Source organism: Phaseolus vulgaris, chromosome 3 (assembly GCF_051622355.1).
Source record: "Phaseolus vulgaris cultivar YP4 chromosome 3, ASM5162235v1, whole genome shotgun sequence".
NCBI classification, from domain to species: domain Eukaryota; kingdom Viridiplantae; phylum Streptophyta; class Magnoliopsida; order Fabales; family Fabaceae; genus Phaseolus; species Phaseolus vulgaris.
This window is the reverse complement of record NC_143500.1, coordinates 38140889-38165358: the sequence shown is the minus strand read 5'-3', so window position 1 is coordinate 38165358 and position 24470 is coordinate 38140889. Positions and strand designations below refer to the sequence as shown.

Sequence of the window (24470 nt, the reverse complement as noted above, 5' to 3'; positions counted from 1 at the left end):
TTACCAAAATGGGGTCCATTTAAAAAAAAATTACAAATTTAGGCAAGTCGTGCCAATTCGGCACGACTTCATATGCAGAAATCGTTCCAATTAGGCACGACTTCTGCCATGTCATACTGAAGTCGTGCCAAGTTGGCACGACTTCTGCCACGTCATTTTTTTTTTAAATTTTATTGTTTATATATTGGATAGTAAGTTATGTAATGTTAAAAATTAATTTGATACATAACTTTCTAAGAGTGTTAGTTTTAAGAAACAAAAAATTGGATAATCGTGTATGGATCATGTTTGACGGTAATGTAATACAATAACTTGATTATTTATTTAATTAAAAAATGAAGAAAATTATTATTGAATTTGGAAATAAATAGATAAATGAAAACTTATTATATTTAAAAAATAAATAGAGAATTATTGTTGTGAATTTACAAAATAAATAGTTTGAGAAGTAATGATTTTACAGAACACCTAATGATGAGAAGAAATTAATTTTTAACATTACATAACTTACTACCCAATATATAAACAATAAAATTAAAAATAAAATAAAAAATTATGATGTGGCAGAAGTCGTGCCAAGTTAGCACGACTTCAGTATGACAGGGCAGAAGTCGTACAAAGTTGACACGACTTTAGTATGACATGGCAGAAGTTGTGTTTAATTGGGACGACTTCTGCATATAAAGTCGTCCCAATTAGGCATGACTTGCCTAAATTTATAATTTTTTTTAAACGGACCCCATTTTGGTAAAAACCAGAAAAAAAATAACCCCTTCATGGTCAAAAAACCAAAAATCGCGTTAGTAGATGCTTAATTAGTAACATACGAAGTTAATTAAGTTTATAGTGTACTTACTTATCAATGATATTCTTCTGATGTGTGGATGACTTCTTGTGTAGGAATTTATGATAAAAGGAAGAAATGGACACAAAGAAGACGAGAGGGTTTGAAAGTCTATGCGTGTTTGAAAGTGTGAGACATAAATGAAAAAATGAAAGTGTGAGAAAGTGAAAGTGAGACAAAAATGTTTTTAATATTTTTTTTTCATTAAATAACCTAGTGTGGGCTAAGGTAACATAAACGTCATATGGTAAATTTAATAAAATATCATTTATTTGTCAAAAATTTCACACAAATCCTATCCTCGCCTATGGTTAACATCCTCTTTGTGTCCCCATTCTAGATGTTAACTTATTATTTTAATAATTTTTAGTTAGTTGAACGTTTCCATGATCTATGCAATAATTGACATTTATATTTTGTGTTTAATGTGAGTAAGCTTCACAAACACTAGTGAGTTTTTTTTTGTCAACATCTAAAGTGAATTTTTCTTGAAGTGATGAGTGGTGTGTAAAGGTATCATTATTTTTAACTATACTCTACAAATTAAAATGAGAAGTGAGGGAAATAGTAAATGAGTTATGATATTTTGACAATTTCACACTGAATTGAATTGTTAAGGATTACAACTACTTAAATAAAAGGAGAAATAATTTATTTTTGTTAATGAATTTGAGTCATGCAAGGTGATAGAGAAATTTTGAAAAGTTATAAAGTGGTGTATTTGAATATAAGTTGTCAAAATAAATATGTCATAAGTGATAGAATTGAGAAGAAGAAAGAGTGCGATTACATGTTGTGTTATATTGGAGTGTCTACGAAAAATAAGAATAGGAATTGGAACCGCAGACATGGATTTTTTTTATTATTATTGGTGTTGATAGGAATTAAGAGAATTTTGTATTGTCAAATTTATTTATAAACAAAATTTATTTATGTATTATTTATTAGTTATAATTTTTATTAGTTATTTATTATTTACTATGTAATATTTATTTATTTATTTATATGTATAATTATATAGGTATAGTAATTTTTTTTATAGAATAGTACGGGTATAGGGCTAGTATATATATATATATATATATATATATATATATATATATATATATATATATATATATATATATATATATATATATATATATATATATATATATACACACTAAGATTAAGATTGCTTCTACCAGTCGTTGAAAGAAATATAAAAAGAATGAAAGCTCATAGCATAATCAATGAAACCGCGTATGGATGCACTCTAAAAAGAAACAAACAGCGTATGAACCCAATTTAGACATTGATTTGTGCCTGTTGAATTCTTTAAAAAAACCATTCTTAAACCCTCTCAATAAGCTTATGAGACAGCAACAAATCCTCATGCAAATCAGAACCATAAAATTGTTAGAGTGGCACCTCAAGCAAACAAAAAGCAGATGATTGTGGGAATGAGCAAATCCCTCACTCATAACGTACCATGAGCTGGCCACACACACACACAAATTGTTAATATACAATAAAATTACTTTAATGGGGAAAAACAGCGTAGTCAAACAAAACAGCCTTTCATCCTCCACTACGAGAGTGGCCATAATGGATAGCTATTGCATTGGCACTTGTCCTGATACATGTGATGTGCAAGACGCAGAAGCTATGTCAACCACAAACTTTTCTTCATCAAAATCAAGAGTGCCACGCCATCATTCCCACTTTCTAGCCTCAAAGATAAAATAATCTATTCACTCGTTCACACTATGATCGTCACTCTGCAAAGTTGCACCTCTTCGCCACTACGGCACACTAAGTACTAAACCAAGGCTTCAACATCAACACATTCAGCAGTTATAAATACTTCACGATCCTTCAAGGCCTCTTCAGAGTTAGTCATGGTGTTGTAGAACATACAGCAAGAGACATCACTGCAACCACCACCAAAGTTTGTTTGCTCTAGTTTCTTTACCTACTTTCTTCGTTGTTACTTTGCAAACTACATTTCACACAAATGGCCGCCTCCTGGTCATGTTGTCTGCTTGCACTGCTACTTTTTGTGTCAGCTATTGCATCAGAAAGCAGAGTGGCGAGGAAGGACTTGGGGCTGGACCTTGGTGGGTTGGGGGTTGGACTTGGAGTAGGGGTGGGCCTGGGAATAGGAGGTGGTAGTGGCTCTGGAGCTGGAGCAGGCTCCGGTTCTGGCTCTGGTTCTAGCTCTAGCTCTTCCTCAAGTTCATCATCTTCATCTTCCAGTTCTGGCTCTGGTGGCTCCGGTGCTGGCTCCGAAGCTGGTTCGTATGCAGGCTCTCGGGCTGGATCAGGATCTGGTAAAAGGGGAGGTGGTGGCGGCGGAGGCGGCGGAGGTGGCGGAGGCGGTGGAGGAGGTGGGGGAGGTGGAGGCGGCAGCGGTGGAGGCTCAGGCTATGGTCACGGTGAGGGTTACGGGCAAGGCGGTGGTGATTAAGGAATTAGTGGTTTACTGATATGAAAGAAGATGGTGTTTTAAGTGTGTAATAAATAAGTAGTTTGTGGTCTCTAGCCACGTACTTTATAGCATTATGGTAAGCATGCATGTATGCCTAAGGTGATGAACACCATCCTCCTGTGTGTTTTTATTGGAAGTGAATTAATTTCAGTTTGAAGCACTTTATTTGTTTCATCACTCCAACTCTGCTTATCACTTCCATTTCTACTTGTAATATGTTACAACATCTGATTAATTGCTTGCTTGAGTCAAAGACGAATACTCTGTTAATTGTTATTTGTGTTGGAGAGTACTACTGATTATTTGGCCATGTGATACACACATGTTATGGGAATAATTCAAACAAAAGGAAAAAGATAGATACCCATCCATTTTTTTTCTTACACAAGTTGATAAAGTATTCAATTAAGACATTTAATTAAACATAAATTAAATTAAAAATTAATAAAAATAGATGAAGATGGTTGTATATTTAAAGTAAGAGAGTTATTCGAATTTTAGTCTATTATTCTCCAAATTTATATTATTTTAAATATATTTTAATGGATTTATTTAATTTAACATATTAACTTGGTAAGGTTAATTGAAGTTATGAAATTTAAAATTAGTCTTAGAGGATATGGTTAATCCTTTATTAAGTTATTATAACATTAAATTATTGGAATATAGTCTTTCTTACAGGTTAAAAATTATTTATTGAATTGAGTAATATTATTAAATGCAATGACCACTTAAATTATTTGATTTTATGAGTATTTACGAAATAATTTTATGATATTATTGATTAAAACCGATCAATTTAATTACTTTTATTAGTCTTCATAGTTTAATATTTATTTTTTATATATAGAATACGAGTTTGCATTACTTGTGTGAATGAATTGGATATTTATCTATGAAAAAAATATTAATTAATGAATTAATGAATTGAATGAATTTTATTAAATGATTTTTATCTGATTTATTCGTTTTATTACCTCCAGGATAAAGACGCTCCAATTAAAGAAAAAGAAAACTGGATTATTAATTAGGTTCTTCCTTTGCATGAATTTGCAATGAGGATGAAAGATAATGGAAGATTTTCCACTTCAAGGATAATCAATATTTTCCACTTTGTAGCATATTATTTAACGTAATAAACAACGATGATAATGGAAGATTATTTCTAAGTGCCTATAAAGAGCATCTTATCTTTTCTACTTTCTAGCATCAAATGCCTTTAAAGTATAATTATAAAAATAAATGTATATATATATATATAATTCTTTTTTAATATAATTGATTTCTTATTTCTATGAAAAACTATTAAAATAAAGGTTTGTGCATTTAATTACGACTCCAACTGAATGGAAAAGCTAATGAAAAATAAATTAAATCAATAAAAATAATAGTTGAAATGTTTTTTTTTAAATAGAAGAAAATTGGCTAATAAATTATTTTAAAATATTTTATACTGTAGCAGGAAAAATTGATAAATAGAAAATTTTATTTATGAGATATATTATACTGTGGTTTTTAGTAGTCAGAAATTTAACCTCTACATATTTGAATGATATGTTAATTTAAATAAATATTATTTAACATTTTGATTTTAATATTTTTTGTTATTATTTTGTAAATAACTTTGAAAGACTGAATTATCTATAAAAATTGAGCCATTGATAATCCTATATTAGTAGGAGGCAGTCTATACTGCCAGCAACTCTGTCTAACTTAGTGCCATCTATTCCTAAGTAAATAGTTATTTTTTAACTTTTGTAAATATATAAATAGTAATTTATTTATCCTTTTTTTTCGTTTATCCAAATAATAATTATATCCTTCTTCAAAGACAACTAGAACTCCTTTATCTCATATTACAATATGAAATTTTACCATTTCAATTAAATTTAAATTACTTTCTTCGTTTAATTTTTGAAATATTTTTGTTTGGATGAAAAATATATTTATTAAATTTTATTATTTTTATTTAGCAAAATATTTCAATTATTATGAAATACAGAAGTTAAAATTTTAATCTTATATTAATTAAAAAATAGTTTATCAATTTTGATAAAAAAATATTAGTTGATATAGGCTAAAAATAGTAGTTAATTTTTTAATTAATATTAGTTTTAAAAATCCTAACCTTTGTTATATTTGAGGTTAGGAAAAAGCAACCTCAATCCATACCAACTAAAAATAATATTTAAAAAAAATCATGTTTGAACGGTTTCGTCCAAAATCGTACAAAATCTCTTAATCTGTCATCACTTTGTCAAATATCCAAATTTCTAAACAGTTTCGGTCCCCAATCCATAGAAGTGTCTTTTAACACTAGAGCACAATGATCACTGATTACAAACTATTTAATATTCGACCACTCTTCCAACCATTCCCAGAAAACCAAAATTCTGTCAGTTATACTTTTAATAGACTCATTCGATTTGAACCAAGTAAATTTTCTACCAACCATTGAAATATCCACCAAGTTAGATTTTTCTATAAATTACTAAAGCTACTTACTTTACTGTTGTAATCAGACACTGAAATCAAACTTTTTCTCTCGTTCTTTCTTCTAATAGAATTATAATCCCCTCTACACATGAGACCCTATTTAATTTGCTTAACCTAAACACACTGATCTCATCCCAAATCAGCTTCTTTTCCCTCAACGAACCAGTACAATATACATTCACAATTGTAACTTGTACACCAACCTTCAATTCTCCTTCAATAACAGAAAAATTGCTTCCGTTAAAAGACCTTGATAACTGAAAGCAATTCCTTCTCCACATCGTTATAATCCCTCTTGCTTTATTGCTAGTACCATTTTCGATCCAATAAATTTCATTAGAATCCCACAAGTGAAAACAATTCTCCTTATCAAACTTAGAACACTTTGTCTCTTAAATTCATACCATTCCTACCTTTTTTTTATATTAAATCTTTTAAATATCTTCTTTTAATGTTTCTTTCTAACCCTCTTATATTCATACTAATTATTTTCATTAAAAAACAATATTCTCATTCCTTTTGAACCTCGCCTTACTACCATCCCGATCTTCCATTGACGGTAGTCTACTTAAAACCAAATATTCCTCACCACACTCGTTCTAATATTTATTTTCAAAAAACTTGATGAACTAAGGGCAGAACATTACCTTTAGTACAGTGAGCATTAGAAGAAAGGGTATCAATACAACTAATGAAATGAGAAAATTATCTAGAGACTTTTTTGATGTTGAAGACTGCTACTGATGTAACAAATTCATTAGAGTTTGATAATGTTGTGGAGTGAACTTTATGTCATTAGTTTGACCTTTTTTACATTTGTTCAGTATTCTCTTCTATAATATTATTGATGGTGACCCTTGTGATACGTGGAATCATGATGAGGAAGATATTCATGTTTCTTATAACATTATTAAATGATATTGTAGTGAGTATAGAATATCACTTTCATATAGCATGAGCATCACCAATCTATAAAATGTTTTGTTAAGTTGAAGGAGAAAAAGATTTCATTAAGAACATGAAAAAAAAAAATGGTAATAAGACCCTCTCCAAAATGAAGGTAATATGGATTAAGTATATTAGAAGTTTATCTTGAATTTGTAAACAATCAAACGAAAAGAAAAAAATAGGTTAAAAATGCTGACAAATGAAGTAAAGAGAGAAAGAGAATGAAAGACACCATAATTCTTTAGTTAAAAAGCTCTTTATCATGAAACATATTGAATTCATAAGAAATCAAAAATAATTTAAAATCTTATCAAGAAAAACAATAGAGAAAACAAAGAAGAGAAGGAAGGAAAAAAAACTTTATTATAATTAGTAATTATTTGCTACAAACTAAATAATCTATTATAAAAATATAAAAATATAAAAATAAAAGGATCAATATATGATTCTTAAATATCTTTAATTATTACTTGAATGTCCTAATTCAACGGTCGATTTTCCTTGTAAAAACAACTACTAATAAAAATGAATGTAAGAAACCTTTTTACAGAATAAATTGATTTATCTTCCAAAATATTCATGATCTATTTTAATCATAAAAAATAAGCCTTGATATCTTAAATACAATGAGAAAAAATGTTAAAAGAAATGAAATGACAAGAATGAAGGAAACTCGGGTCTTCCAGGTTATCATTCATTTTAGTTTTGCTTTTGCTGGATTATGTTTTATAGTGTTCATGAAAATTTCTAAATTGGAGCCTTGAAGCGGATTTGCTCCTTTTCCGCCTTTCATCGGCTCAGTAAAAAGGAGATTCCTGCAGCGGCCATTTGTTTTCCAAAACTGTAACCCTCTTCTCTCCCTCACTTCGATCTTCTTCTATTTCTTTCATCCATCGCCCGTTATTTCTTCTTTTAAATTACATATTATGGAGTTTTCAATTTGCATAATTAACTTTGGTGGTGACTTTTTTCATGCCGTTTCAGAGGGTTGCAATGCATTCTTAGTTTCTTGGTTGCTTGACATTTATGGATAGGATTTTTGTATTCTCTTGGCATCTTGATTGCTATTTTTTATATATGTAAAATTGAACAATCCATTAGTGAGTTCTGAAATGTTTATTTCAATGAAGGTCGTCCTAGTCCCAATTAAGGTTTCTTATATGATGCATAACATTTCAAAACCTAAGAATATGCTATAAAATTAGTGGCTTTAAAGGAAAGAAAAATCTTATATTTTGCAATGCTTGCGAACCTTAAGACCATATACAATTGAAATCATATATGGAGAGTTATAGGGACTAATTTTTTAGGTTTTGAATTTTGTTGATCAACATAGATATTATTTTAGTGTCTCTTTTAATTGGTGAGGTGCGTAATACATTGCAGATACCTTGGGAGAGTTGGGTAATGATTTGCTTAGGATATATTATGTTCATAATCTGATGAAAGGCTGCTAGGGGTAAGGCTCCACCAACATTTGAGGGGCGCTCTGTGCAAGTTCCTGGGATGATGCGACGTGGTCAACTTTCTGGTTTAGGTTCTGCTGCTTCTCATCATACTCAGCTGTTGGAGAATAAAATTGCCGTTCAGGAAGCAGAAATAGAGCAGCTTTTACGGGATAACCATAGTCTGTCAAGTGGACATGTGGCCTTAAGAGAGGCTCTTGTCGCAGCTTCGCAGGATGTGCAAAAGTTGAAGTCACACATTAGAAGCATCCAGACAGAAAGTGACATTCAGATCAGAATTCTAGTTGATAAGATTGCGAAAGGGGAGGTCGATATTAGAGCTGGTGATAGCATGAAGAAGGACCTACAAGAGGCCTATACTGAGGCACAGAGTTTGGCAACTTCCAGGCAGGAATTGAGTGTCCAAATTCAACGAGCAAGTCAGGAACTGAAGAAGGTTAACAGTGATGTTAAGTGTATTCCAGATTTGCAGGCTGAACTGGATGGATTAGTGCAGGAGCATCAGAGGTTACGGTAAGTACTGAACCTTCATATAAATCAGAACTGATACTGATTCTTCAGGGTATTTAGTTAATTTTGTTAATTGTTATAGCAGGGTCTAAACTTCCTTTCTGGAAACTTGTATTTGTATCTGAGTCAATGTTGTTAAATAACCATTATTGCATTGGCAAAGCGCAATGAAGTGTCATTTTTCAGTCCCTTTGCCTTAGGTAATTTAAGAAGGGAGGGCCACTGTGGCAGAGCCATAGTTTGGCCTTCCTCTATTACCATTGATAACCTTGATCTGTGTAACCAATCCTTCCCCATTCGTAAGGCTTTTATTGCTGTTGATATAACATTAAGAATGACATACACTGACATATTATAAGTTGAAGTTGCATATTTTGTACAGCCACTATTAGAAAAGACATGAAAAAAAGAAGAAAAATCGTAGAAATTTATTTATCTTGGTTTTTGCTCCAGCAAGTACCCAAATGCGGGTGACCAGAATTATTTCTTTCATTTCACTACGTTAAGTCTGTTTAGTTTGACAAAATATCTTCTGTCTCTGTTTTATTTGTTTCCACAACATAATTACAAAAATGGTACTTTATTTACATTTTGTTTCTTGTTTTCACTCGTTCTGTGCAATTATTTGAAAATAGGATGACATTTGTAAATACTTATGATTAAAAGAAATAAAAATATAGAATGTTTTTCCTCTCAAGCCAGGCATAAACTTCATAGTATCTGTTTGCTTTCAAGATATGAGATTTTCTTTGAAGTGGTTATCACGAGTGACATTATAGACTAGTCTCCTATTGTATTGTTATTGGTATTGTTATATTTCAGGTGAGACTGTCATACAACTGAATGAAAATTAGTTCAAAAATTGTATGATGGATTCCCCAATAGTGAGTATTTACCCAGGTGTATTCAACATCTATGAAATCATGCTTTAAGTCAGGATTTGCTATTCTTGGGTGCCATTGTATACCTAGATTCATAAATATTTGGTATTCTTGAACATCTTGCTGCATATCTTTTCTGCGGTTTGTTTCTCTTTATCTAGGAACTTATCTAATAATTCCTTCAATCTGGTTGGGTGACAGTGGCACCTTTGAATATGAAAAGAAGAAAAACATAGAGCTAGTGGATTACATGAAAGCAAAAGAGAAGAATCTAATAGCGATGGCAAGAGAAGTAGAAATGTTACGAGCAGAGATTTTGAATGCCGAGAAAAGAGTAAATGGTAACTCTCTTGCTTCAATGTGTTGTAGTCTGTTTATGTGATATTTTATACATATATGTTTCTGATGCATTCTTGCTGTGTAAACAGCATCTGATCTGTTTAGGGCTTCCACCCCTGGACAAAGCAGTGGTCCTTTTGTTGATGCTTATGGGAGAGCTCATGGTCAGATCTCTTCTAGCCAAGGAGCAGAGGGTATGGTACCAGTTGGTGATAGCAATGGAGTAGCAGCTGTCAATAGTTCTGGTGTTAGTGGTGGTGTTTGGTCAAGTCCTTATAATCCCACAGTTGGTCGGAGGTGAAGGGTTTTTTTCTATTTTAAATCAAATGCAGCTTGAATTGAGCTTTTGCTTGTAAAATACATGGGACCTGGTTGGTATTTTCTATGTTAAATCTCACAGATTGAGTGGCTTTTTTTTAGGTCCTTTCCATTTTGATATAATACAGTTTTGTGAATCAAATCTACGAATTGGAGAGTCCAAAAGTCTGTCTCAAACAAAACTGATGGTAGAATAAAATTGAAAGTCTAGTTAAGCATGGTCTTTTTAGTGAGCTAAAGATATTGTTCTTAAGTTTTTAGCCTAGAGATCCCAATCCTAACTTTCGGAGTGCATTTGAAACATGCTCAAGTCTTGCTTTCCATCCAACATGGCGAAATTGTTGCAAATCACTATAGATGCTAGCAAGGAAATAATTTTACTTTTAAGATGAAGATAGTTGACGTGATGAAGAGAAATAATTTTGCTAAAAAAAGCTATATGTAAGTGCCTTTTCTTGACCCACTAGATGCAAATGGTCATTGATCTCATTTCAAAGAATGATGCCTCTAATCATTTATGTGGTGCGTTGATTGTCAAGACTCAGCATTTTAAAACCTTGGATTGAGATCTTTCTTTCCAACATGTCTACTTTGAGGGGAATTTCACTGCAGATTGGCTTGCAAAGCAAGGTTCAGTCCCTAATCAGGATATGCAGCCTTTTACAAAATGTCCACCAGCTCTGACTTGTATTATGTTAGCTGATGTTAGGGGCACTCATACTGGAGGTAGTTTGTTCCATTAATGTCTCTGTTTTCCCCAAAATCAAGAAAAAAAGGACTCAATTCATCTGGGCATAATTATGCATCTTGTAGTTTGTTTCCATTGGATGTCTACCTCATCATTGTGCATAAATTCAGTACTGTTTTTACTCTTTTGTTTCCCCCCTTTTTCTTCAAATATGATATCATTCTCTTACCTGTATATCTTTTATTTCTCCTCACATAGTTCTCCCTCATCTTCAACGCTAACATGAGCATACCTTGTTAACAGCATTGTGAGTAGAACTTGGGTTTTATGTTCATGTTTAGCACTGCACAGTCAGTATCATTGGGGCTAGGATCTTGACTAATTAATCACCATCCATCCATGCTAACTTTCATATTATTGGTCTTGATCTTGTTTACCTGCTATATCAATATCAATATGAACATGAACCTTCAACTTGTTAGTCAAGCATGCATCAATTTTCACACAGGGATGTAGTACCCACGATAAAAAGAGGTCCATTTTTTTAATATATAATTATATACTATTTTTTTTATACTTTTATGAATAGATTGATTTTTTTTTGTCAATTAAAATATTACTATTCTGGTTGATGATTTTTATTAGTTTGTTTCATTTATAAATCCATATTGAATGATTTTTTTTTTCATTGACAAATCAATATCATATGTGATAAAATATTTAAAGTGTTTATTTATTTTAACAAGACAAGAATTACAAATAAAAACTTAAATCATAAAGAAAATAAATTAAAATTTAGTATACTAATAAAGAGAAAAAAAAATGTATGTAACTAAATGATAGTTGTCAAGGATAATTAGTAGGATAAGGTTAAAACATTTTCATTAAGCAAACAAAATATAAAAGAATCAAATTACAAATATAAATATAAATTTAAATAATATATATGAATGATTTAAAACTGTAAAAAAAGTCGCAAATTTATTGTGAATTAAAATTTACCTAAACATAGCAAAGTATAAATGAAATAATTTGCAAATATATAAACATCCTTTTAAGTTGAATATTTCCCACCCTCAATGAAGATAGGGACGGAAAAAGCAAAACATCTATCCCAACTTGTCTGTATCATACCTATTTCATACATGAATATTTATGTGTATTTGTTTAAAGGTCAAAATTAAATGATAAAATATTATTTAGGAATAACGGAAAAAATTATTTATTAGTTTAATATATCACTTTTAATAAAATTAGTTGTCTATTTTTATATAAAAATACATATATAAATTTTAAGATATTTTCAGGAATTTATTTATTGTTTCTCTCTAGACCCGTCTTGAACTTGAACCCATTAAAATAAGTTGAAAAAAATCAGAGATAGAAAATGTCGTTTTTAATTAACACCCTATCTAACACCATTTACACTTTTATTTTCCTAACTAACACCCTTTTGTTTTTATTTTCCTATCTAGTACATTTTTATTTTTATTTTCCTATTTAGCACCCTTTTATTTTTTATTTCCCTATCTAGCACTATTTCAAAAATAAATTAAAAAATAATAAATTATTATTTTTGTGATAATTTTAATTTTGAATGCATTAAAAAATAAATATTTTTAATGTTTAAAATAGTTAGAAATATAATTAATGAATAAAGATATGTGTTTTTACAAAATAAAAATAAAAAAGTAATAAATTTAAAATGTTTAGTTTAAAAATTATTTTTTTAAGAATGAATAAAATAAAAAATTAAACTCTACAACAACATAAAAGTTGAATATATAAACATAAATTAGTATTTATTTTTATTATTATTGATGATGTAATTATGTTAATTTCAATTAAAAAATACATGACATAATTATAAAAAAACAAAGTTAAATAATGACTGATATGGACATAAAAGAACAACATAATCGAAAAAAAAATGTTCATATTGTCAAACACCAAGACACACATAAAGAATATGTCCCAACATTACTAAATTGTGCACTTCTCGTCATTAAATATAATTAAATTTCGCACAAACTATTTAATGTACCATTGAAGAAAATATTAAATAAATTATCATCTTTCATTTATTTTCATTTTTATGATCAACATATACTTATTTAGTATCGCCTTATATATCTTATATTTATCTTATTTGAATTTATTTTTATATCTTTATCTTAATTTGTTTTGCCTTTATTTTATATCTTTTATGTTTTTAGTTATTATTTTTTTTTATTGTTGCTGTTTTTATTTTCTAGACTTTTTTTTCTTCATTTTTTGCTTCTCATTTTTAAGCATTATAGATTCAACTTTTATGTTGTTGTAGGGTTTAATTTTTTATTTTCTTCATTCTTAAAAAAAAATAATTTTAAACTAAATATTTTAATTTTTTTTATTTTATTTTATAAAAACTCATTTCTTTATTCATTAATTATATTTCTAACTATTTTAAACATTAAAAATATTTATTTTTTAATTCATTCAAAATTAAAATTATCAAAAAATAAATAAATTATTATTTATTTATTTATTTTTGAAATGGTGCTAGATAGGGAAATAAAAAAATAAAAAGGTGCTAGATAGGGAAATAAAAACAAAAGGGTGCTAGATAGGGAAATAAAAACAAAAAGGTGCTAGATAGAGAAATAAAAACAAAAGAGTGCTAATTAGGAAAATAAAAGTCTAAATGGTGCTAGATAGGGAATTTACCCACATAATATAGCAACCAGTGGTTGATTTAAAATAAAAGTATATGTATGATTTTTCTTAAATAAGGTCCTAAGATGTAGAAATAATTGATGTTAGAAAGTTTATAATAATAAATATTTCCGTCTCTAATAAAATTCTCTCTGCATATCCGTACATCATGAACACATATTAAACTATTTTAAATCATAAAAAGTCGAAATAAATATCTTTACTCTATAAATTTGATTTAATGGGCAAATGTTCTGATCTGTTTTTCGTTATTAGGGGTTATGGGTCATTGATATTACTTGACTTAATGGGAAAAAGTCATTGAAATTTGTCAAATTTCTAGTTTCTTATACAATATTTATGTGAATAACTGGTTCTAATTTGTCTTAAGTTTTTATGTTTTAGCTTGGTAATTAAAAATTGGAAAAATCCAAAATTAGTTTTTATTTATTATGTAAAGGTGTCGTATTTTAATTTAATCCAATTTAAGGTGTAACTGTCCCAAATTAGGTTAAGGACATAAAAAAAGGACATGGAACTGAGAACTAGCAGCGGAATTCGGTGTTTGACATAGTCGTAGTCTTCTCCCATTGAAAATATTGAAATTGTCCATTTCAAAATTATTTTGAATTCTAGTACAAAATTTTACATTTTAAATGGTAGAATTTTAAATAATTTTTCTTATTTTAAATGATACAATCATAATATAAATTTTATTTCAAATTTAACCATTGAAATATAAATTCTGATTTTTATTCTAGAGTGTAGAGTTTGGAATAAAATTTTTGTATTTTGAAATCTAAAATTTAGAATATAGTAAATTCATTAATTTGTAATTTGGATCGTAGAATTAAGACTGTAATTTTTTCTACTTAGACGATGAAGGTGAGGAACTATTACGACAGTGACACTGAAGGTGGAAGGTGTTGTGGTAGTGGCACTCGAGGTGGAGAGTTGTTGCAATGGTAGAAGTTGGAGGTGGGGGGTTGTTGCGGTTGAAAATGGAAAGATGAGTGTTCAATAGAGAAGATAAAGAGCAAAAAACTGTCATTTGGCTTCTTCTATGAATGTGCTTGAAGAAAACATGGAGGTGCATGAAGAATTGTCCCTATGTGAGAAATTTAGTTGGGTTTTTAATGCTATGTCTTTTATTATCAAAAGGCTTTTTCTTCATTCATTACCATAATTTCTAACAATACCCCTATAATTTTGAAAATAACCATTTTACTGACTTTCTCCATTATCTATTTTGAAAATCTTTCAGAATAAATTTTCTGCAATAAAATTTGTTTAACAAATTTTCTAAAATTGTACTTTTGAAACAAGATTTCTAAAATATATGAAATTCATTCTATAACGAGTTTTTTAGAACAAATTTTCCAAAACATATAGAGATGTCTTTTAGATTGAAAATTTTTAAACAAACTTTTTAGAACATATGAAATGTATTTTTGAACATAAAAGTTAGGTGTTTCTTCTTACACCCTACCTTCTTTAAAATATCTAAAATATTTGGATGATTCTGAAATAAAGGATATTCCAAAAGTAAAAGGTATTTCCGTAATAAAAATTTCAGAACACAAAAAAAAATCATTTTAGAATATTTTTTCTAGAAATTTTTTGACTTCCAAAATAGTAAATCTAGAATTCATAAAATATATTTTAAAAAATATGTTCTGAAACCTCCCAAAAAGTGTAATTCAGAAGTAGTTTTTAAAAAATAATGGATGTAGGGAGAAATTTGTTGGGGTGCAAAAAGAAACATCCAAATATTTAAAACAAAATTTTGAGAACAGGCTTTAAAAAAGACATATAATAGCTTCGAAAACAATTTTTTCTTTCTTCTTTTTCCTCTCAAAGAGTAGAGCGACCATGAGAAACAAAAATGTAGTTGGAGGTTCAACTTCAGTGGAAGAAGTACCGGAAATAGCAGAAGTCGTGGTGTGATGTAGTAAGGGAAGATAGTATTTTAGTTAGTATGGGAGTGTACTTAGTAACTTTATAGGTGCAAGAAGCAAAAGCCTTATTAAAATGTCTAAGGCCTACTTTTGAGGCCCGTGTGATCCGCTCGTTACTATTTATTTATTTGTTTACTTGCGCTTTTCTTTCCTCTCATTTGTCGATCGAGTCTGATTCATGGCGGAGGTTAGTCTCTTTCCATTTTCTCTGACTCTGATTCTCATCTCTGAACAATAGAACTCAACCATTTTCAGACATTTCCCATTTCCATTATTTTTTGTTCTCTCATTTTCACCATTCAAGGTTCCGATTTGTTGCATTCTTCTTGGGTGTAATCTGTTATTCCGATATATCGAATCATTTTACCACTGCCTATTTCTCCATACGACAAGTAAATTAGTGAATTGCTTCTTTTCTCCTCTATGTGAAAAGTGATACATTTCGGATTCTATAGATTCGGGTGCTTGCTATTTAATATCCATATCGGGATCAAGATTGTAGAAAAAGAGTCTGTCGGGGGGCCTTTTTACATAGATAGTTTTAGGTTAAACTAATATGTATCGATGTTGCCTCTTTTTTCGTGTTTATTACATCTTTAAATGGTTGCAATTTGATTCCTAATTTTGTGTAGTTGTAAAATGTTTTGGTGGACTAGGTCCTATTGCTACAACATTTATATAGTTATTTACTGGTAGTGTCGATTCTGGGATCCCAATTCAATGTTTTAAAACCATAGGATGCAGTTGCGTAATTTGAAATCTATTTTTTTTCAGAAAAAAAATTAAATTCATGAAGCCAACTGCTAATGGCAGGAGCTGGAATCCAGTTATACATTCTTAAAACTTTTGGACTCATCTAGAAAAATCCGAAACTCTAAAGAACCAGTTACGATCGAAACACCTATTTGAGCATCCCAAAATGTTTAAGGATTTACAGATCAATTGAGGCCATAGTTTTATTAGTTTGGTTGTTTGTTATAGATAAGCATGCTTTTTGATGGTGGTAGGTTTATGCTTCCTTTTTAAGATATATATATATTTTTTTTAATTTTGATTCCAGGAAGATATGTTTGCTATCTAGTGCTGATTTATTACTTATGATTGCGTTTTGTCCATATCTTCGTTATTACATCCAAAGGCCATGCAGCGATTCAACTGCATTTTTTAGATTCTGTTCGTGGCATTTTTAGCACACTGTCTAAATTTGGTATCATGTAATTGGCGGTATTGGACTCCCTATAATGCAATTTACTTAAGATTCTGAATGAAGATATGTTTTGGTCTTTGTTGACATTCATATTAGTCGTTCTTTATTAATGACTTGAGGAGGGTGGGTATGGGTAATATATTTCAGGCACACTTATTTCATCGCTTAAAACTAGAGTCGTGATACAAAATCACCCTCTGGCTTTCTGCTATACTGTATATTTTCTGGTTTTGAATTTGACTTTTCATGCAACAGGTTTGGTATCTTCTGCAAATTTGTAGTCTTTTTTCCCTTAACATAATTTTTGTTGTTACTTCCTGCTAGATTGAACTAAAAACAGCACCTGCCGATTTTCGTTTTCCTACAACAAATCAAACCAGACATTGTTTCACTCGCTACATTGAGTTTCATAGGTGGATTTTCTGACGTTGGCTATCTGGTTTCTGCGAAAGTGTTACCTATGATCTTTTACCTAATATTGATTTTAATTACAGATGCTTGGCAGCAAAGGGTGATAACTCAGGTGAATGTCAGAAATTTGCTAAATATTACCGCTCCCTTTGCCCGGGTGAATGGGTAAGCAACCCTTAGCTTTTTGGTTGACTTGTAACTGACTGGTTGTGCACTTTAATATAAAACTTGTTGTCATACCAGAAATTAATGTGATTTGTGATGTTCAAATGTTCGTGAGATTGATCCTTAACATCTGCAAAGTTTTAAACTGTTAGGAACTGAAGATTTTATTGTTGCGATAGGAATAACTGAATTCCCAGTGCCAGTGTGTAGTCTCTCTTTGTACTTCATGTGGATGTTGATTCTCCTTAACTTACAGCACTCACTAATCAACGTTTTTACAAGCTATTATAGGTCATTTTAATAGAGTTATTTTCTATCAATATTTTGCTGATATATTGTATTGGTTTTGGATTTATGTTGTATTTTTTATATTTTAGTCCTTTGAAGCTCTGTAGAGTATGTAAGGTTCATTATCTTCACTTTTTTATATCAACTAATAATACTCAAAAATGTCGTTCTGGGTTCAAAAGAAGAATAATTGGTAAGTTTTTTTATTTTATGTTAATGAAAGAAATTAGGCTTGTTCTTGAGAATGCAACCTCCGATTGTGATCTCCAAAAAAAAAAATCATCACTCTTTATATTATCTATTTCCCAGAACTAAGTGTCTCTAGACTGCCGAGATATAAGGATAAGAGATTCTTTTTAGATATTGGCCTCAGACATTTGGAAGATCACATGCTTGGATGTTTGGGATTTAGCTCTTCTAAAGTGAGAGGGTGTGTAAAAGTAAGGACGGAAGAGTGTATCTACTTTAATCCAAGTTAAGTGTGGATATTCCCTTTATTACTTTGCATGTTTTTCTTACTCTGTAGGAGTCTAATCTGGAAGGCATGACACCATCTTCAAAACTAATGTCATGCATTCTGATTGTGAAGTCTAAACAATCACATAAAAGATGAATAAAATATGTACATTTCTGATATGATGAATATAAATCATGTTTAGTTTATTTCAGATATAAGTCATTCCCAAATGCACAAGAGCAAAGGAAAAGTTTACTCGAGTGACTCGTTATTACTCAGTTTATATACTATATAGCCATTGCGTGAGCCATGCTCCTGCATCCTTGCTTTAAATGCTGTGAGCTTTAAGTCAAACTATATGCATTTCTGTATATATGTAGATTTTTCATTTTGAAGCCCCCTTTTTTCCCTAGCAGGGATTTCTTAAGTACATACATAAGTACTTCTTTGTGATTTAGCATGTTAGATAGTTTTATAATAAAGTGATTTAAATATGTCTTTGAAGGTGACTAATGATAGAATTAGGTTTTCTTATCTTCAAGGAAGTTGTCTGCTTCTTTGACAAATATAGTAATCAATAGCTCAGGAAAGTAGCGTAGCTGAGCAGAATTGTGAAACCATTTTGGTAGCAGTTATTGCAACTGCAATAGTGGCTTTTTGTCGTGATACAGTGGTGCTACTTTTTGATATAAGCTACCAAAACCCATTTTTCGCTCATGAAAAAACGTTCTAATGGGTAAATTTCGAAGTCTCCCCTCATTTTCTATTGCATTTTTTGCTTCAGAAACATATTCGGACATGAAACCTTTACCATTCAAGAAAAAAACTACCATTTTACCTCTGCTCCTTCACACTTTAAAGTAGTATTTTGTGTTCTCTGTTCTGTTCTTTCTTCATCCTTGGAACTTGTCAGCTTGCATTCTACTATTTATTTTTATCTAATTTGTTGTGTTTCTTTTCTGTTAATTTCACAATCATCTTTCATTTTTTGGACCTCATTACTATGTTCTTATTGCTCCCAGATTGGTGACTGTGTGTATGTTAACTATGTATGACTTATTTGTCTAAAATTTCATTAAGTTTGAGTTTCTTTTTAGTATTTATACGTATTGAAACTAGTCTAACTGTTTTTTGCAGTGCCAACAGTCTAGTTACATAATTTTGAATTAGCGAAATTGGTTTACTGATTTTTTTGTTTTATAATATTTTTGCCAATACGCTCATATACCAGCTTTTGAACCTATTGTACGTACAAGTTATGACACTTATTTGTGTATTACGTGTTTGTGTTTGTTTTAGGAATAAGAAAGTGAATTTGTATAACATACATTGTTTTATTCAATTAATCTCTGGACATTCCTAAAATTGATAAAATATGTTTATATTTGTCACAAAAATTTAATAGATTGGTGATATACCACATGAAGGTCGTTAGTTACCACACAGAGATATGCCAACCATTTTGCTATGCAGCATTATTACCAAGTCAAAGTATTAAACAACCACGACAGATGATATTGAAATTTTTTCTTTTGATTCAATGATGTGTATTGGATGAGTTAGCATTTCTCTTTTTTGAATTTTGTGTGGAATATACTCTGGCAGGTTGACAAGTGGAATGAACAGAGGGAGAGTGGAACTTTTCCAGGACCTCTTTAAAATCATGTGCCGCTTGGATATCCTTTTGAGGCATGAGGAGTCTTGAGCATTCTGTTGGTTTATTTCTTCAGTTATATTTGGATGAGTCATTGTGAATAAGGCAAATGGCTGAAGCCATTTTTCTTGTGAAGTTGATATAATTGTTTTGGTTGTGTGCCGCTGTGTACTCTCTTTGTTTAGATCATTAATTTTAATATTAATAATTAGCAAACTTTATCCCCAATATGGATGAAGTGTGAAAGAGTAGTACATTTATCATTTTTTTAATTTAAATTAAAGGTGAATAGTCCTATTATTTAACCTTATACAATTTTTTTGTCATATTGACTGTCAAATCCCTATTACAGTCCTCTTCATGAAAGGTAATTTGGTCATTTTGACATCCTCGACTAGTTTTCTTTCATTTTCATCTCAAAGAGTGATGAATTTCATAGATGATGGGGTCCCACTTGATTTTTTGATCCTTTGTTCTCTGTCTAAATTGTAGGAGATGGGAAAGAATAATTTTGTCATGTTTTTTTAAAGCCCTGACTTCCTCTGTCTCTCATTAAGTTTCTTTCGTTTCAAACAATGGCTTAAAGTATAAGTGTATGACAATTTTAGTTTGAACGGCAATAATCTCAATCACTGTCTCTAAGTGACGGTTTATGGCCCATAAAAATATATAACCCAACTTATTTCACACGGAGTCCACTCTCGGGTTGTTTTCTTTCATCACCTCTATACCTTTCTTCCATATTTTTTTAATGAAAAAGTCTGATTTAACTTTAAAGAAGTTATATTGTAAAATTGCAAAAATATTTTCTGAATTCTCAAATATTTTTCAAACTCTATAATTTAAAATATAACATTATATTTGAATTAAAAGTATTTATTTGAAAATCTAAAAAATATTTTTTAAATTGTAGAATTCAGAATATAATTTTTATTCAGAAAATAACTTTTGATTTGTAAATATTTTGGAATATAAAATTATATTTTAAATTATACAATTTAAAAACTATATATATATATATATAATTAAAAAAAAAACAACCTGCTTAAGGGTAATTTTGGAATTAAAATAATTATTAAAGTGCAGGAAGAGACATGAAGTTGCAAGAAGAAAACACCCACTATCAGAATGGATCATACCTTGTGTCTGTCAAATGCTCTTACCCCTAAAATTGTTTCCCGTAGTGCCCACCCACAATCGCAACACCATTTACTTCCTTCATAGTGCTATTTTTTTAATTTACTAAAAATAGTATTTTGTCAATTGTTAGCATTTATAAATTTATATTGAATAAACTTTTAGTTCACTGCAATTTATCAACATGTAATGAATTTATTATAATATATTTAAACTGTTTGACTATTTAATAGGAACTACAGATACAAATTTAAATTATAAATTAAATATTGTATATAAAATAATGTGTTATGATGAATGATTGGCTGAGATGTGAGATGTTGCAGGACCAAGTCTGGAGAAGTCCATATCTGTCATAAATCTGCCCTATTAATGTGATATGTATGTATTTTTTAGTGATGAAAATTTAGCTATAAATGTATCAGAAATGAAAAAAATTATGTATTTTCTAAAATTTATTAAAACTTTATTAATAAAATATATAATTTGGAATGAAACTAATGTATATTTGTTTGTAAAAAAAAACGAATTGATTACTTCGTTGATTCGTTTAAATTCGTGGTGCATATAAGAATGAATCACAAAATGAATTCATATCTTCTTTTGTGTGAGATAGACCAACCTAACCTGTATTTTGTAGATTAAATGTGGGACGGATCAACTATTGACACCCTAATTTTTTTGTGATTTAAACATATGTAAAGAGATTTATAATAATACATATTACTTACTCAACCAACTTAATTAGATATTTTAATATTTTTAATGCAATACATATATAATTTAAAAGGATGTGATTTATTGTTTGGTGGAGATAATAAAATGTAGTTGTGGAAGTATAAAGAATTTATTTGCGTGTACTAACATAAGGAATTCAAGTATTGAGAAGACTTAAAGTCAAGCGCTTTGATGATGATAAATAAAGAGTATTTTGAAGTTGAGAAGAGGAGCAGTTAGTTTGAGTGACATAAAAGAAGTGCAAAGGAAATGATGGCGTGCCCAAATCAAATTTGCAACCTAAGCTGTTGAAATATCTTATAAGATAAGGATAAGATTACATGCTTCCAATTTTCCAATGAGCTATTGCATAGGTATTTCCCACATTAATTTTAACGTTTAGTTGTTCTAACTTAAATCATATGCAATTTTTAGTTTTCAATTTTTTTTAAAATTAAATAAATTTGATATTTTCATTTTTATTGCAATTTTTTTTCTATTTATATATTTATAATTGTTGATTTTTAAAAAAGTATGCAGTTTGTACAATTTTAATTTGATAAAAAAATATGAATTAGTAAGATGAGATTTAGAATTTGAAGATGTTAAAAATTTGGCTTCTTTCTAATAAAATTTAGTCTAGATTGGTAAGTTTTGAGTGAAAGGTATTTCAAAACGATATCCACTCATTCAACTTATGAAAATTCTACGTAAAAAAAACCTTTTAAATAAAAAAGTAATTAAAGGACTCACGTGTAAATAAATAAATAAACCCAAGGGATTGAGTTCACTAAAACAATTATTAAAAGAGTAGAATCAAACGTTAAGAATTTATGTTTCGCCCAACTTTTTTTAGTTTAAAAGTTGAGGTAAAGTTAAACATTAAAAAATGATTTTCTATCTTAAATATATAATAAAGTCCTGATTTTTTTAAAATCGATTTAAATGACTAAATAAACAAAAGAAAATTAAACTAATTGTTAAAATGGTAGAGAAGCTAAAATATAATAAAATTAACACTACAAGAAAAATTCACTTTAGCTTCCAACAAAAAGTGAGGGCTATAATAAAAAAGTCACTAACAATGATTAAATCTACTCAAGTTGGACACAAAAATAAATGTCAAACATTTAACTTACATTAAAAATTATTAAAATAATAATAATAAGTTAGCAACTAGAATGGAGACACAAAGTAGATACAATGAAAAAAAATAAGTGACAAAATAATATTGAGTCTAGAATGTGGACACAAAGTGGATGCAAATTAAAATTTATTAAAATAATAATAATAAGTTAGCGTCTAGAATGTGGACACATAGTAGTTGCAATGATACTGCGTCAGGAATGGAAACACAAAGTGCATGCAAGTTAATATTTTATTAAATTTAGCGTAATATTTGTTTCCCAGGTATTGTCTCCAATGACGACAATTTACTCACATTTGTTTTCTCACTTAGTGTCTCTAATGGTGATCTTAAGTTTAATTATTGTTGGAGATCCCACATCGACTAGATATTAGAACATTTCATAATATATAAGTGGGTGTAAACCTCACCTTATAAGTTGGTTTTATGATATTGAGTTATGCTTAAAGTCCACTTCTTAATATGGTATCACAGTCATTTCGAGCATATCCTAGCGATTGTTTGTTGGGCTTATCAAACCAACTGCTATCGGTTTGTTATCGGACCACCCATAATATATAGTCTCATGCACGAGTTGGTAATCTCGACGTGAGGGAGGGTATGTTGTTGGAGATTTCACATAGACTTAAAGTCTACTTCTTAATAATTATTTAATTTTATAGCCATTTTAGTGTCTCCCTAAACCTACACTATACTTAAATAATATATTTTTCTTTATGTAGACTTAGTCAACACTACCTTGTAAATTTATGTCCTATTGGAGGTCGTCTCTAATGCATAGCCACTAAAACATTAGCTTATCATTTCTATTGGGACGTTAAGCTCACACTAATCCCATGTAGAGTCTTTTTTTTACTCTTTGCGTCACTCTTTTGGGAACTATACTATCGGTTTGTTATCGGACCACCCATAATATATAGTCCCATGCACGAGTTGGTAATCTCGACGTGAGGGCGGGTGGGTTGTTGGAGATTTCACATAGAATTAAAGTCCACTTAATAATTATTTAATTTTATAGCCATTTTAGTGTCCCCTAAACCTACACTATACTTAAATAATATATTTTTCTTTATGTAGGCTTAGTCAACACTACCTTGTAAATTTGTGTCTTATTGGAGGTCGTCTCTAATGCATAGCCACCAAAACATTAGCTTCTCATTTCTATTGGGACGTTAAGCTCACACTAATCCCATGTAGAGTCTCTTTTTACTCTTTGCATCACTCTTTTGGGAACTATACTATTGATTTGTTATCGGATCACCCATAATATATAGTCTCATGCACGAGTTGGTAATCTCAACGTGAGGGCGGGTGGGTTGTTGGAGATTTCACATAGACTTAAAGTCCACTTAATAATTATTTAATTTTATAGCCATTTTAGTGTCCCCTAAACCTACACTATACTTAAATAATATATTTTTCTTTACGTAGTCTTATCCAACACTATCTTGTAAATTTGTGTCTTATTGGAGGTCGTCTCTAATGCATAGCCACCAAAACATTAGCTTTTCATTTCTATTGGGACACTAAGCTCACACTAATTCCATGTAGAGTCTCTTTTTTACTCTTTGTGTCACTCTTTTGGAGAATATACCATCATTATTTCTTGTAGTGAAATATATTATTAAAATAATATTAGGTCTTACAAAAAAATTTAAATTAATTTATTAAATTA

At 29.8% G+C, this 24470-nt stretch overlaps 3 protein-coding genes across 4 annotated transcripts; all 3 read left to right on the top strand.

Moving 5' to 3' along the window:
- Nucleotides 1-2449: 2449 nt before the first annotated feature.
- Nucleotides 2450-3491, top strand: LOC137807403 (uncharacterized). The gene has a single exon (XM_068608033.2). It carries the CDS (start codon nucleotides 2841-2843, stop codon nucleotides 3291-3293), a length of 453 nt encoding a protein of 150 aa, XP_068464134.1. The 5' UTR covers nucleotides 2450-2840; the 3' UTR covers nucleotides 3294-3491.
- A 3893-nt stretch (nucleotides 3492-7384) lies between these two features.
- Nucleotides 7385-10373, top strand: LOC137807398 (FLX-like protein). 2 transcript variants are annotated; one of them, XM_068608025.2, is made up of 4 exons: nucleotides 7385-7601; nucleotides 8145-8737; nucleotides 9817-9956; nucleotides 10044-10373. In XM_068608025.2, exons 2-4 carry the CDS (start codon nucleotides 8265-8267, stop codon nucleotides 10253-10255), a joined length of 825 nt encoding a protein of 274 aa, XP_068464126.2. In that variant the 5' UTR covers nucleotides 7385-7601; nucleotides 8145-8264; the 3' UTR covers nucleotides 10256-10373. The 2 variants fall into 2 exon arrangements, with proteins under 2 accessions (XP_068464126.2, XP_068464127.2); XM_068608026.2 differs by having other exon boundaries at nucleotides 7406-7444.
- Nucleotides 10374-15662: 5289 nt separating this feature from the next.
- LOC137807397 (Cytochrome c oxidase, subunit Vib family protein) lies at nucleotides 15663-20024 on the top strand. Its single transcript, XM_068608024.2, has 4 exons — nucleotides 15663-15799; nucleotides 17144-17232; nucleotides 17314-17395; nucleotides 19746-20024. Exons 1-4 carry the CDS (start codon nucleotides 15791-15793, stop codon nucleotides 19797-19799), a joined length of 234 nt encoding a protein of 77 aa, XP_068464125.1. The 5' UTR covers nucleotides 15663-15790; the 3' UTR covers nucleotides 19800-20024.
- The last annotated feature ends 4446 nt before the right edge of the window (nucleotides 20025-24470 follow it).

Coding starts and splice junctions, on each gene's coding strand:
- LOC137807403 (XM_068608033.2), top strand. CDS start 2,841: ATGGCCGCCTCCTGGTCATGTTGTCTGCTTGCACTGCTACTTTTTGTG.
- LOC137807398 (XM_068608025.2), top strand. CDS start 8,265: ATGATGCGACGTGGTCAACTTTCTGGTTTAGGTTCTGCTGCTTCTCAT. Junction 8,738..9,816: donor CAGGAGCATCAGAGGTTACG/GTAAGTACTGAA, acceptor GTTGGGTGACAG/TGGCACCTTTGAATATGAAA. Junction 9,957..10,043: donor TGCCGAGAAAAGAGTAAATG/GTAACTCTCTTG, acceptor CTGTGTAAACAG/CATCTGATCTGTTTAGGGCT.
- LOC137807397 (XM_068608024.2), top strand. Junction 17,233..17,313: donor CGCTACATTGAGTTTCATAG/GTGGATTTTCTG, acceptor TTTTAATTACAG/ATGCTTGGCAGCAAAGGGTG. Junction 17,396..19,745: donor CCCTTTGCCCGGGTGAATGG/GTAAGCAACCCT, acceptor ATACTCTGGCAG/GTTGACAAGTGGAATGAACA.